This window comes from Tinamus guttatus, unplaced genomic scaffold (assembly GCF_059628265.1).
Source record: "Tinamus guttatus ecotype Peru unplaced genomic scaffold, ASM5962826v1 Tinamus_guttatus_pri_ptg000301l, whole genome shotgun sequence".
Taxonomy (NCBI): Eukaryota; Metazoa; Chordata; class Aves; order Tinamiformes; family Tinamidae; genus Tinamus; species Tinamus guttatus.
In genome coordinates, this window is record NW_028288835.1 from 3,136,077 (window position 1) to 3,151,604 (window position 15,528).

General features: G+C 39.9%; 1 protein-coding gene across 1 annotated transcript in view; it reads left to right on the forward strand.

The window, feature by feature from the left end:
- The window catches only part of KLHL2 (kelch like family member 2), a 47,737-nt gene extending 33,314 nt beyond the window's left edge, over window positions 1-14,423 (forward strand). The window contains exons 6-15 of the mRNA XM_088528136.1: window positions 2,307-2,416; window positions 3,780-3,896; window positions 4,757-4,906; window positions 5,797-5,914; window positions 6,526-6,723; window positions 7,346-7,447; window positions 8,150-8,278; window positions 12,376-12,516; window positions 12,676-12,819; window positions 13,304-14,423. Of these exons, the coding sequence (XP_088384262.1) occupies window positions 2,307-2,416; window positions 3,780-3,896; window positions 4,757-4,906; window positions 5,797-5,914; window positions 6,526-6,723; window positions 7,346-7,447; window positions 8,150-8,278; window positions 12,376-12,516; window positions 12,676-12,819; window positions 13,304-13,332 (1,238 nt within the window). The 3' untranslated portion in view covers window positions 13,333-14,423. The remainder of the gene's footprint in view (window positions 1-2,306; window positions 2,417-3,779; window positions 3,897-4,756; window positions 4,907-5,796; window positions 5,915-6,525; window positions 6,724-7,345; window positions 7,448-8,149; window positions 8,279-12,375; window positions 12,517-12,675; window positions 12,820-13,303) is intronic.
- Window positions 14,424-15,528: the final 1,105 nt, after the last annotated feature.

Below are 15,528 nucleotides of genomic sequence, written 5' to 3' on the forward strand. Positions count from 1 at the left end.
CTGGCATCCAGTAAAATAGTCTCTTTTTATTAGGTATTTGTATTCTTCCTGCTTTTCTTCTACAATTCTTTTTCCCATCTTGAAGACAAAAGAGAGCCTGACTTTTATTGTACTATTTCAGAAATGTTGACTTTTTAATTAGAGTGGATCTTTTCCTATTCTTTAAAATATGTCATAAATCTATATGATCTCCTTTAAAAGAAGGCTTTTACATATGAGTTTGTAAAATCAACAGCGTAGTTGTGGCTTATGAAGTGTATCTTGTCAGATGCACTGTTGAACTGGCATTCTTAAGGAAAGATGAGCAAGGCTTCTCTATCTCATATTTCTCTGAGATTTGGAGGAATTTGGCTTAAATACAACTCTTGCCCTTCTGTGTTCTGCCCAACTCAGCTTCTTGGCAGTCAGGCATAGTTTTGTGGCTGTCACTTGAAATTTGGAGTAGCTCATAAAATGAATTCATGTGAGTTGCCATTCTCCATTTCTATTAGCCATGTACAAATAGTTTTTTTTTTTTTTTTTTTTTTTAAAGGTATTCAATAGGGGTACACCTCAGAAAACTCAACTTCAAATTAAGAAGTTGCAGTTTGGAAAGGCAATAGGCAAAGATTTGTAGGAGTGAAAGAGTAATGGTGCTGTTATATAATCAATAGTATTCTCTTCCGTTCTCTCCCAGAGCCTGAAATATTGCAGAAATTATCATCTGTTCATTTGAAAGAATGCTGCAGGACTAGAGGGACTTGTAGTGATTAAGACTAGATGACAGGAGAGGTTGAGGGACTGAAAAGGTGAGGACTGCCTATGTAGAGATGAAAGATAAAAAGGAATATAAAATAATGATGCTGTAGACAGGCTTTCCTTATCGTATTTCAGGGTTAAAATGGGGGGCCATTAATTGAAAACTTATGGTAAACTATGTTAAGTTTAGTTGTGGGGTTTGTTTTTCAAGGAGGCTGTAGAATTATTACTATAACTAGGCACTGCAGTCACAAAGTTAGCATGTTTGGTGGGGCAGGGCTTTCTAGCAATGAAGTAATTTGCTTTACAGCCATGAAGTCATTCTAGTGCCATGTAGTAAGGCAGGTAAAATACCATTCTTCTGGCTACCAGGAATCTTTCATGATGACATTGCTACAGGAGGAGGTTTCAATATTGTGTTCCCCTGTCAGATGTCCATGGAGTTTGATCTGCAGGGCTGCATGTTTCGAGGAGCAGCGTGCTGAACTGACAGGAATACTCATACAGATTGATCTTCTCGTGCTCTCCAATCTATTGGAACAAAAAAGCCTCTGTGCTTAGCAAAGCTCATCTAGCAACAAGTTAGACTTGCTCTGGAAGACTTAACATTTTTTAACTTTTCTCTTTAACAGTTTGTGTAAAGCCTGGTGAACTGCACCAGCCTCATGTAGTGGTAGAAAAGCCTTTAGGAAAGTAATTTGAATATGTTTGATAATTCATATTCTAGTTGTAAGCAAAATCTTAAATTCTCAGTTTCAGCTGCCCATTTTGATTTCTGTTAAGCATAGCCAAAGAGGTTAACTGGATGGGGCAACTATTTGAGCAGTTGTATGGTGTAAAAAAACTTACTAAGAAGGGAGAACACAACTGAATAAGTGAAGGAAAGCTTGATATATGCTCTGTGTTGACAGAAAGCATCTGGTCCTACAGTCAAATCACTAAATTGTGTTGAAAAGTTTATTCTGAGGCATTAAAAAATAATCTGTACAAAATGACACGGCTTCTACAGCTTGTGGAGATTGTGATGTGTATTATTTTTCTGGCCTTGGGTAAGTAAACTCAGAGCTGCAAGAGGATGCAAACCTCTGTTGCACAGTTTTTTTGATTCGCTCACATTAGATTGTGAAACTAATGAATTGGCCATTCTTTGTGTTGAACTGCAGGCTTAAAACATGTTTGCTAACAGCATATAGGGAACATTCTTTTTTGGCATCTTTTTGATGTACGCTTCTGAATATAAGGCTAGCAAAATGTGCATTAAGTTACTGTCAAGGACAACACTGAGCTAAAGTAATCCAGAAAATGTTAAATTGCTATAACTAATCCTTAAAGTATAATGTGGCTTACTATTTACATTAGGAACCTTTGAATATAAAAGTCATTTGTTAGGCAAAGCTTATATAAAACGTTTTTAACTTCTATAAAATGTTTTAAGTTAAAATATTGCTTCTAGATGTACTAAATAATCATACACATTGAATCAGATTTTTCCCTTTTTTTGTATTGTTTTATGCTTATTTTGGTTACATGCAGCACTGTATGTTAGAGTACTTTTTTCTTCCAAGCAGAACAGCACTTTTCTGATGTGGTACTTAGTGAAGAATACCTCAATCTTGGCGTGGAGCAGGTGTGCAGTTTGATATCCAGTGACAAACTTACCATTGTCTCAGAAGAGAAGGTAAGATGATCATTTTGGATGAGAGAGAATAAAGCCTTATTCTTAACTGCTCTCATATACTCATTTGAATCAATTCTTTGTTTACTCAGTGAAATTAAACCTATGCTATGCTCTATTTCCCCAAAGTGTGGTCAATTTGCTGTAAATTAATCTTAACTCTTAGGAGTTCTAAAACTGCTTAAGCCACTTAATTCTGTGTTCCTTAAAAGCAAAATTAAATTGAAATTCCTTTTCACCCTTGGGTGGAACCAACAGAGCTCATGCTATGAGTCACTTGCACAAGGGTTTGGTTTCCCAAGGAAGGAATATCTCTAAAACAGTAGTATAAAAAGTGACTACGTGCCATTTACCAACTTGTGAACAGTGTTTGTGTTAAAGAACAGATACTGAGCTCTGTTAGTTTGTGCTTACGGGCGGGTGATCCGAACCAAACCAATGTGGGTTGTGAAGGAGGTGGCTAGGTAGCTTGTATAATCAAAGTAAGTTCCAGTAGTCTTTGGCTCACCTGCAGCTACATCTCATCCTTTCTGAGGCATTTGTAGAACTGCCTGGACTTCGGTGAGCCCCGTGCCATGTCCTTGAGGCTGCCGTGGCTTTCATGTGCAGCCACCTTCATTTTGAGCTTACGTAAGGTATACGCAGTTGTGATCACTTAAAAACATGTTGGTTTCTTTTGAAGGAATATATAGTCATTCTAACACTCCTCATCCAAGAGGAGGATAACTCCTACTGAAAAACGTGTCTGAACAGCAGCTGAATGGCCAGCTAGTGTTTGGTTAAAACTTTTTTTGCATATTGTAGAAACTTTGAGCCTAAGAACTATCTGCTTAAACTGCAATGGCTGTAACACCTGAAGATCCAGATCTGCCTTGAGTGCTTACCATACTGTTTCTGTGCAGTGTAATTAAAGTTTTAATGCTCCATATGAGTAGTTAATTGTGTGCAGTAGAAGAGAAACAAGGCTTAGGATTGCTTGCTGTAGTAAGACATAATGATGTTAATTGAATGACAATGTGGCAGGTCCATTCCACAGGGCAGGAAGGAAGAAAAGAAGGTTGTAAACTCTTTGCTCTTTTTTTTTTTTTTTACATAGTTTATTGCACTTTCATAATTAATTTTGTCAACGCATTTTGTAAGTGTAGTGCTGTTATCCTTGAAACATGAGTAGAGGAAGGATACCAAAAGAGACTGGCTAATGCATCTTTGGAACTTGAGATTCGATAAGTATGGCAATAATGGGAGCTGGCTCTTTTTCTCAATAGGAATTTTAGTCTAAGCCAAAGTTGTTTGTGGAGGCACACTGATACTCTCATACTCGTTAATTTGTAAGCCAAGGGACTCGCATTTGTTTGTTTTCTGGAAGGTGTTTGAAGCAGTGATAGCGTGGGTAAACCATGACAAAGATGTAAGGCAGGAGCTAATGGCACGCCTGATGGAGCATGTTCGGCTGCCTTTGCTTTCCCGGGAATATTTAGTTCAGGTAAGCACAAAGGAATACAAACACTTCTTCCCTCTTATTTGTTTTAATGCCAAACGAGTAATTTTAAAGACTGTGCAAGATAGTGGTAACAGAAGTACAAACCTGAAGACCTGCCCTTCCCCACCAGCGCGTGGCAACGTGAGGCAGGGCCGAAGCGCGCGCGGCCCCAGCCGTGCCCGGGGCCTTTGGCGGGTTAATGGGAAACTATTTAATTTGCTGGGATCCAGTTAGTTTTCATTTGTAGTATCATCTCTGGTACAGTACTACTTTTCATAAATGTATTTAAAAATTATATTTTTAAAAAAGTTAAAAATTACTGACAAAGGAACCCTGGAAACCTGTTTCTTTACCTGGTTTCTTTACCTATGCTTCATTTTTTTTCAATTTTTGTAAGATCATTTTGAATGTGTTGGTGTCAGAAATAATTATTTCACTCCTAACGTTAGTAGATATAATAGCATGTTGGTAGATGCTCACATTAGAAATTGTGGGGGTTTGTTGTGGGTGTTTACTGTTGTAGGCTGGCATATGGGTTCATTAAATTCTTTCCCCCTCCCCATTTTAAGTGCCCTGGGCTTCCAGTATTTGAAAAGTTGAGCAATGTGCATGGCTGTGAAGAAAGTGATTTACTATTTGCCTAACACGTTTCTAGAGAATCTGCATCTCCTGATTCTTTTTCTAAATGATTGCATGTTGCCATCGCATAATTCTGTGTCTAACTGTTTGAACTACGATCAAAAAGTCAGGGATGTGCATTTGTTACTGTGATGCAGACTTATTTGAAGTTGTGATTTGTGTTTTACTTCATTTTTGTGTTTTACTGCATGCTCAGATCTTGTCAAACTTCTATTAATAAACAGAGAGTTGAGGAAGAAATACTGGTTAAGAACAGCAGTGCTTGTAAAGATTACCTCATTGAAGCTATGAAGTATCACTTGCTGCCAACGGAGCAACGAGCGTTGATGAAAAGCACTCGAACCAAACTGAGAACGCCCGCCAGTCTTCCCAAAGTGAGACACTTTTCCAGTCTGCTTATTTCTTCAAATGTTGGCTTCAGTTTTATTTAGCAGGTTTGATATGACTATCAGCCAGTGTGTTCCAGTGGGGAGGGGGAAATGTGCAGGAATTAGTCCTTAAAAAGATGCAGCGATTGAATTTTAGATCTATATTATGCTTTGATATGGATAGGTTTTTTTTCTCTTAAAGAAATTATCGAGGGTGACTCTCCAGTGTTTGAGGAAAACTCCTGGTGCTAGAGAGGAAATCGGCCTGGTAGGAATTATGGAATGGTGATTTTGAGTGGAGACATTTCATTTAATTATAGCTAAATGTAATCCTTTGATTGATCTCAAAGGAAAAAAAAAACAAACAAAAACACCAGATAGTCTTTTTCTTTTTTTTTCTTTTTATTTCTAGTGAGCTATGAAAGCTTTCTCAGAGTACCATTATGGGAGCTCTGGAATGATGGTGTAGGGACTGCTCAGGTGAACCATTCCTTTGACTTCAGATTTTAGCACTTTTCTCTCAGAGGAGCCAACTAAGCCTGTTCTGTGATGGTCCTTCATAGCTCCACTGAATTTTATAGAAGGTGAATTCTCATGTGCAAGGTCAAAATATGCTCTGAGGATCCAACGGAATCTGCCTCATTCATGGGAGCTCTGTCTTGATTCTAACTGCCTACTGTTTTTATACTTCAGATATTTCCACTGAACACAAAGCTTACAAGTTGCATATTTAAAATAAAATGGCAGTTTTGACTATTTGCAAGATCCATACTGCATATTTAGGAGAATCATCCTTATTTTTTTACAGAAGCTTCCTTTATCTTTAGCACTTCTTTCATCTTTTGGGTGCTCTCATATATGCAAGTAATGGATGCATGTTGCTCCCTTCTTCCTAGCTGATGATGGTAGTTGGAGGCCAGGCACCAAAAGCTATCCGCAGCGTCGAGTGCTATGACTTTAAAGAAGAGCGTTGGCATCAGGTGGCTGAATTGCCTTCCAGAAGATGTAGAGCAGGTAAATGACATCTAGTATTTTGTTGCACTTTGTAATCCTGCAGGACCGAGGTGTCTGCCTAAAGCGTACTCTTTGGAACACTTAGGAAACTTCTCCTGAGAAGGGATAAGAAGGGATAAATCTTAACCTTAGTGGGTGTTGTGAACATTCAAATTGCTTATTTGTTAATCTGGGACTATACAAATTAAATAATTTGATTTTAGTTTGTCCTTCAGTTTCTAATCTATAAAATAACCTGCTTCATTACATCACATGGGTAAATTAATATGTTGATGCGTAAGAGCATTATTTTATATATTTTATATTTATATTTTAAATACCTTATTATTATTCAATGATATGAAGAAGCTGAAGAAGTGCCCATTTGATCCTAAAAATGCAAATATGCTATCTTAAACTGAGATGTAGGCAGGAAGAAATTTAGCAAGCCTAAGCTTCAGAAGTGTAAACTCTTAGTAAGAAGCATCAAAGCTTTGTGTTGGGTCTGTGCACACACTGTGGATGCTCCTAGAGCCCCACGGTGTTTGGAGCCCTCTGCGCTGTGTGGAGGGCAGCGTTAGCCCCGCACGGAGAGCCGGGGCCGCTCAGCTCTGGTCCCGCTGCCCCTCTAGGGATGGTCTACATGGGGGGCATGGTCTACGCGGTCGGCGGCTTCAACGGCTCCCTGCGGGTCCGCACGGTGGATTCCTACGACCCGGTGAAGGACCAGTGGACAAGCGTGGCTAACATGCAGGACAGGAGAAGCACGCTGGGAGCTGCTGTACTGAATGGCCTTCTTTATGCCGTGGGAGGATTCGACGGGAGTACAGGTATCTATCTTGGCCTTGACATACTGCTGAAACCATTCGTTTTGACTCCTCTAGATGGAATTCTGTCGGATTTGAATTCCTCCTTCCTTGCGTTGCAATGAAACAAAGCAGGAGGACAGCCTGCATCTTGTGGCACGGGAAATGCTCTGATGGCCACCTGGTACTGGGCCTTGGGGCTGATTCCTCGGCTCTTAGGAGTTTAGGCCTAACGGCAATCAGAGCATAAACACCATATAAACCCTGGAAAATCAAACTTTGGTCACACATAACTCATTCTCATCGCAGATGCATTAAACCATTTGTGTAGAGATGATCCATTTCCTTGAGAGTTATTTCTGATGAACATGTGTAGAGAGGAAGAATTTTTAGTTGCACAAAAGCTGTTATCCAGTTGCCTATTTTGAAAAACCAGGAATGTGATGCCAGTAATTGGCTATCTAAATACCATCACTTGTGCCTTTTACACAGTAATTTACAGTTCTTAAATTGCAATAATAATTTCAATTTTGAGATAAAACAATTTCTGAATGGTAGGCATTGTATTGCTGCTGAATTTCTAAACGCTCGACAATGTATTGCTCCTAGATTTTGTAGAGAAAATAATGCCCTCTTGCTTTTATAGGTTTATCATCTGTTGAAGTTTACAACTTAAAGACTAATGAGTGGTTTCATGTAGCTCCAATGAACACAAGAAGAAGTAGTGTGGGCGTAGGTGTTGTTGGAGGTAAGTTCTTTTGCTATCTGCAAAGTTAATTCATAGCAGAAATGTCAGGAGATGTATAAACAGTGGAAAAATGTTTTAAAACAATATTTCCAAACCCTGTCAGTGACCCACTGTCTGTGACAATGAAATGAAAAATAAGAGACTGAAATGTAATCTCTACCCTACTCACATGTTAGAAAAAAATATTTCAGATTTAGGTTTTTGCTCAACTCTATAATTCAAGTGGTGGCAACAAACCAAAATTTTCCTTTCAGCTAGCTTTTACCATAGTTACTTTCAATATTTCTTTTATTACTGTGCAAAGGTATTCATTTTATGTAACGTGAGACTACGCATTAAACTGGTTACCCTTCACCTTTGGCATAACTGTTAGAAGAAATTGCTTTTGCATTAGTGTTTTTAATAGAAGTGTAAATAAATTGTTTTCTGTAATAGCAATTTTTTTTAATGGTGAGAGGATCTTAGCTTACATTTGTACCCTGCCTGTTATAGACTAAATAAAAAGTAAGCCCAAGCTGTAGATCTGTCCCCTGTAAAGTACCTAAAAAAGCTCTCGGTGCGTGGGGCCGGGGACGGTATTCCCAGTGCTCCCAGTGCTGGGAAACCTGGCATTTTCCGAGGATGGCTTGGTGGCTGGGAGCCTTGCTGCTGCCTGCACGGGGCTGGGAACAGCTCGAGGTGGCCGCTTGCACTGTTTTTCAGGTAAGCTGTACGCCGTCGGCGGCTACGACGGCGCGTCGCGCCAGTGCCTTAGTTCAGTGGAGTGCTATGATGCTAATACCAATGAGTGGAGCTACGTGGCAGAAATGAGCACGAGGCGCAGCGGAGCAGGTGAGTGAACAAGAATCCATGCTCACAGTAAGGCCGGAACAAGCTTGGGGTTTTCAAAATGTATTTAAAAAGGTAAGCTAACATCTGAGCCTAATGGATGTGTCTTAGATGGCAGAAGTATTGCAGGTTACAAACCCATCCTGTAGAGTAAGATTCAGTCCGTTAATGGTAAACACCTTCTTTTGCTTTTTGTATTCTTCATATTCCCTCCTGTTCCCCAGCTTCTGAGATTCTTAACACACAGATTAATATACACAGTTTGTGTCAACCAGTGTAGCGTTAGTTGAATACTGAAATGATGAGCAAATCAGGTTGACTTTGCCTGTGAACTGGGACTAGATTTCACCTATTTGGAGGACTTGTTCTGCCTTCTGCGTTTTTGTAGGAAATTGTCCTTGCTCATTATTTTGTATAGTTGGTTCTATCCTATTATTTCCACTTAAGTATCATTTTTTCATCTTCAGTAACTCTTCTCATCACCTGATGTTTACATTCTTTGGATATTTACAGGCTATTATATGTTATTCCCTCTTTATCTTTTAGCCATAGTGTATCTGTTTAGTGTATCTGTTTATTTCTTCATAATCTTAGAAATCCCCTTTTATTTTTTCCTTAGGGTTTTATTTCTTTTTTCTTGAAACTGAGTATGTCTATATCTCTCCGAAAACCTCAAAAGTGCTTGTTTTTGTTTAATCCAATGAGGCTTCCACAGCTTCAAAATGACCTTAGCACTTTCATTATCTATTTACACTATGGACTCGTGTCATTTACTGTTCACTGTCCTCTATTTGTGTTTTGGTGTTTCAGGTTTTTTCAGCTTGCTGAAGTTGTTTTATTTCTCTAGATGCATTCACCTGGACTTTTTCAAGTCAAATTGCATGATATTATTTTTCGGCCTTTATTTCTTACTTATTTAGGTCCTTTTTGACACGTACTCAATGGTGCTTTTTAGCACTACCCTTCTAATGCCTATTGGTGATTGCATTAATATGTTTCATAATTGGAGGAGATGTTGCTACAGATAGAACTGGATGGATTTCTAGTATGCTCAGTTCTCTCAACTTTCCATCTTGCCTTCCATTTATTCTCTGTTTATTAACTCTGCACAGTTTTTAATCTGTGTTAACTGAGTTTACACTCAGTCCAAACTAATTATTTCAGCTGACATTTTTAATAGTTTTACAATCAGTACTAAAACTAAAACACTTTCTAGTACTTCCATTATGCCCATGCAACACTGTTAAGTGGATCTGTCTCATATTACTAAAAATAATACTTTGGTTGCATTTTAAAACTAGAACTGTAAAGTTAATAAAGGAAACATGATAGGGTGTATTCAACATAGCTGGCTTGTGAAACTTCTGTTTGTTTAGTTTGTCTGTCTTGGAAGTGTGCTGGGTTAAAAACTGGCCAGAGTTTGCAGTAAGGGTACTATCAAATGCTATTGGCTACTATTGGCATTTTTTGAGGAAAACATTTATATAAAACAAGCAAATTGTTTGTATTGTTACGAAGACAGATAATGTCAATGGCTTGTGACAAAGCTTCACGTTATAATCTGCCAGCAGACCCATTTTATCTGAGTGTTTAAAAAAAGAAAAATCTGTTCCCGCACACTCCCTTTGTTCCTGTAGCCTGTTTATATGCTAGAAATTTTCAGGTTTTTTTTTGATGGTGAATTACTCAGAAAAGAGAAGAATTTCGTGCTTTAGGTACCCGAACTACTAGAATCTTCCTGCCCCCTCGGCCCTTCCCTCGCCCAAGTGTTCAGAGCCTTGCTTGTTTGCTCGGGTCTCTGCTGCCTGTCGCCACTGTCCTCTATGTTAAAATAAATAAATAAGTACGGGGGCGGGGAGGGATATACATATATATATATATATATATATATATATATATATATTTCCCCTAACATGGTTCAGTGCTGCTGTGTTCAGTAAGTGGGAAATTGTACCTGGGGGAGGAGTGGCTGGTGATGTTCAACTCGTGGCTGTTGGTTGTGCTGCCTGTGGAGGCCAGGTACCCCAAACCAGCACAACCGCTTCAGTTGGCCACCAGGCCTACAGCTGTGACAGGTACTAACCTGAGAGAGTTGTGTTCCTGTGTTAAACCTATGGATTTCTGGTCATCTCAAGGAACCTAAGCTCATCTCTTCTGTTCCTATTGCTCCAGCTTCATCTAAAGGCAACTTCAGTTTTTCAGTAACCCTCAGTTACTCTTCTTTAGTAGCAGCTGCTTCTCGGTTATCAGTATGGGGAGAGATCTGTTTCCGGCAAGATATTGGGATGAGGAACTTCAAATCCAGATGTAGGCCATTTGGGAGGGATGAGAGATGTCAGACAGGGTCCTGAAAATGGGCAGGGAAGAAAAATAACAAAGGAGAACTCAGAAGACGGCAACAAGAAGATGCAGACGGAAGGAGCAAGAAATAAGGTAGGACTTGGAAACTGGGTGTGGGCTCAGGGGAAAATGAAGGACCAAAGAGGACCGGAGGAAATAATTAAAATTAAGGAGCCATCAATAAAAGATGGCAATGTGGCAGAGGCAAAAATGATACACACTAAACAGGAAAGTTGGAAACGACAGAGGAGGATGGGGTGGGGGGATAAAGTATCAATGAAGCACATTCTTTCACTTACCTGCTTGATTTATAGCATGTTACACCTGTAAACTAAAAACTGTAGCCCTCCTTCCAGTTCTGTAAGGTTTAATGCTACAAAAGACATAACTTATATTACCCTGTCTAACTAAGTGATCAGAGTGGGAGGGAGAAAAGCTGTCACATTATGCTGTGACAGGGCAGCAAGAAATAATAGCAGTCCAACAGGAATTATGTTAACTGGGACGGATATGGGGAGATGATAGTAGTGAATATCACTGATAAAACATTAGAGAGCATGGTTTATCAATCAGTATTAACTTTTTTTAAAAAAAAAGATTTCCACCACTTTGCCATGTCTCTCTCCCCTCTTCCTTTAATTATTAAAATCTGTCTCTTTAATAAGAATATTTACTTATTTCAATAGAGGTCAATTCTGTCCCCCATATGACTAGTCTTTATACACAGTCTTAGTAATATATTTCCAAAGCTGTTTCAGCTGCTATTTATGTTTCTGTTTTTTCTGTTTTTTCTTTTTTTTCCTTCCACAGCATTTTTTAGGACTTAGCTAATCTTTTGTATTTACTTTTTTTTGTTTGCTTTTAAACTTTACTAAAGATTTTAAATCGTGCCATTCCCATGCAACTCTTTAAGAACTATATTAGCAAATCTGTGTATTATGCTCAAAGTTCACAATCTTAAATATGACATATATTAGATCTCCCAAAATACTCTCATAGTACTGAATGTTAATGCTCTTGCCCATTACTTGCCAGTTTTAATACCTATAACTGCATTTCTGAAATCTACTGTGCTTAGATTACCATATTACATTATAAAGTGATAGATAAATAACTAGGCCTTCCTTTCTGGTTTCCCTAATACTATCTTTTCGATATGTTCAACCCAATTAGCAAGTAAATCCAGACTAGTTTTACTTTGTTCATTCATCCCATACTTATAGATGGCTAAACTTTCTTGTAAGGAAGTGTGGTGCTCTCCTCCAGTGCTGGAGGAGGTAGGTGCTCCCTGCAGTTGCTTCTTGACTTTTGTTTTATTTATGTTTATCAGGTATTCCAACACTTTAGCGTTTACCCATTCTTCTTCTACTGTGTAGTTTCTACTTTCTAAAATTGCACTTATGCTTTTTCATCACGTCACAGCTGAGCATACTTGTGTCACTGTCACTCCTAATTGGTCCTAAATTTCAACGGTCTTCATTTTCCTGCACATCATTTTTCTCCTAAATTTTCCTAAATCTTTTGTTGAAGAACAACTCTAGTCTTCGTGTGTTGCAACATAGGAAGCCATGCAAGGCAATTTATCAATGTCTTGCTTGAGTTACTGTCACTCTGCTCTAATGCATCTGACCCCCTTATCTTCTCAAATAGTTCCTGACTGGATGGAGGATTTATGTTAGGACACACGTTATTCGCTATTCCTCCCTTGTGTCAGTCACACCGTTCTCCAGTTAATTGGGAGTATTTTTGTATGTTCACAGGTGTTGGTGTGTTAAACAATTTATTGTATGCAGTAGGTGGCCATGATGGCCCTTTGGTAAGAAAAAGTGTTGAAGTATATGACCCTGCTGCCAGTACCTGGAAGCAAGTTGCAGATATGAACATGTGCCGAAGGAATGCAGGTGTGTACTACGGCTACATTAAAATCCTGGTAATATAACTGGGTATTACAATATCTAATTTTTCTTAACTGCTCATGCTTCTTTGTGTCACAGAAGAGAGAGCGTGCTTTCATGGTATAGCAGGTGATATATTTTCTGAATTCATTTCCTATTTTTTAGGTGTTTGTGCTGTAAACGGTCTCTTGTATGTGGTTGGAGGAGATGATGGCTCCTGTAATTTATCAACAGTGGAATATTATAATCCAACAACTGATAAATGGACAGTTGTGTCATCTTGTATGAGTACAGGAAGAAGCTATGCAGGTAAAGTGCATAACTTCTTAAATAGCCTTTCTGCAGTATGTTAAACAGTAGCACGATAGAATGGGATGAGAAATTTGACAAAGCATTCCAGCAAAATACTGGCAAAGTTAAAAACCTTTGAAGATACTGGAATGGTACGAAAAATGTGATGGTTCACTTTGGCTTTAAATAATTTTTCACTGAAAAGGCGGCATTAGACTCTGCTCGTGGCTGATTTAGCAGTTCAGTGGTCAGTGTGAAAGACAATGCTATTATGACTTGCCTTCTTTTTAATCAACAACAGATCTGTATCGTGTCGCAATCTGTGGGAGTCCTGCATTGAACTTTGTTAAAGGGATTCAGTATTTAGAAATGCTAAAATGCTCCAGGGTTCTTTTTCTTTAATAAATGCAGTTACTCACATGAGTTAGTTAAGCGTTACAGTTTTAAAAACCGATGAGAAGACTGCTTAATGATTTATGCCCTTTTTTCCCCCTCACTTTAGGTGTAACAGTTATTGACAAGCCGTTATGATCCGTGAAGGGATTTTCAACTTGATTATGCACTAGAAGCAGTCTTCAACAAGTGTATTTGAAGTGACTGAGTATCTAAGCACTTCTCAACTTGTAGCTGCACCTTGAGTCACAGTGGAAGATGTGGCTGTCTACAATTACAGATGACAGATGATGAAGATTACTCTAGGCAGAAGCAATGTGTAGGATTATTCTGCAGTCGAGCAGGAGCTGATTTGAGTTTTTCAAGGCTAGTGGACCGTTTTTCTTTGGATTTATTTTTTAAATTCTTTTTCAATTGCAAGGTCTTCAAACAAAAGAGCCACTTTCATAAGGACCAACTCATGTCAGTCATGACTGAGAAATGGATTGTCAGTGAAGAATGGTGTGTATTCTGGTGAAAGTAAATTTTTGTCTTATTTTTTCCAGAGACTAATAAATATATTTAAAGAAATGAGCTGTCAGTCTTCATAATAGATATTGAATCCCACTTCAGTAATTCAAGCTGGCATGGGGTATATTTGTTTGCTTTTATAAAACTTTTGTTACATAATATGTGCATATGTAAGTGTGTTGCTTTTCATTAAAGATCTTCAAAATCTGATTTTACTATTTATAATTTGGCAGAGTACTTTGAATTTGCCAGTACTATGTTGTAAAACAGAGTTGTATTTTTTGATATTTAACAATGCTTAACACTACTAATTTTCACTGAACGAGCCTGGAAATGGTATAATATTCCTTGAACAGGTGTAATTTCAAGCTTTTTCTTTATTTTAATAAAAATGATGTCTGTACTTATGATTTTTTTGCTTCTGTTTGATATTGGTCATATTAAATGTTTTTATCGAAAAGGTGATTTGGCATGAAAATAACTGAAAAATTATAATGAATGTATTGAAGTTGAACTTGCATGGTATTAAGGTCTACTTATGTGTATAAACTTGGCTGCTATTAGCTAATATCTGAATATACTGTATGTGGCCATGTTTGTAGAGCAGCTCATTTTTATTTCTTCTTAGATGGCCTTCTTTTTACATGACCAAAGTTATTGTCATATTGGAGACTTTCTTTAAATAAAAGTTTATATATTGTTTCATAATGCCAACAAAATTGCTTAAAACTTGTGTTTCTCAATACAAGTCTCACAAGTAATTTGAGAATAGTGCTTTTTTTTGGGAAGAGAATGTTTAAAAGAGCTGAATGCAAGTGAGTTGAAGAGAATTATGATTAAAGGGTAGGAAGTGGCAATATAAATACCACTAGTTTGCTGCTGGCTTGTCTCTGAAAGCTTTGGTCTTCAGTTAAGTAAGATAGTGGCCATGTCTAATTTCTTGTGGGAGGAAAAAAAAAATGTATGAGCTGTGAAATTAATATGAGAGCTGAGAACTCAGTTGCTGGTAGAAATGCTAATATTGGAAGAATATAAAGAAGAATAAGAAAGGCCGCGTTGGCGCAGGGCCCGTTCCTGCCCGGGCCGGGGGCGACAGCGGCCCCCGCGCCCGCCCAACGGGCGCTAACGGTCCCGCGGCGCCATGGCAACGGGCGGCGCCATGGCAACGGGCGGCGGCCGGCCCGCCCTCTGCCCACCTGCGTCTCCTCCTCATCACGTCGCCGACGTCACGCGGGCTCCCTCCCGCCTCATTGGCCGCGCGCCGAGGTCTCACTATGCTCACTCCACCCCTGCAGCCAATGGGCGCGCGCCGGGGCCTCGCCGCCAGCCGGCCTGACTCCGAGCCGCCCGCGCCCGCCAGCCAATGGGCGCCGCGCAGGGCGGCGCTCGGCGGCCAATGGGCGGGCGGGGCGGGGCGCTCTTGAGGGGCCGCCGGTGCCGGGGCCGTTAGTGCCGCGCCGGGCGCCGCCGCCACCAGCACCAGCACCAGGACCGGGACCAGGACCAGGACCGGGACCGGGACCGGGACCGAGGTGAGGAGCCGGGCTGAGCGCTCCCTTGGGGGCTTCCCTTTGGGGGTGCGGCTGCGTCCGCGGGCGGAGGACGCAGCCTGAAAGCTGCACGGGCGACCGAGGCCCCGCAGATGGGGCCCTGCGTGGGCCCCGGCCTGCCGCCGCGGAAAGGGCCCGGCTGAGTGAGAAAGCGGGTGACGGGGAGCGGTCCTGGGTGTCCCAGCGGGTTTGGAGCCCTCCTGTCCTCCTTCCTCGCGGTGTGCAGCTCTTACTTCAGTCTCGGTTATCTAAAACCGGTGATGAGGAAACATGA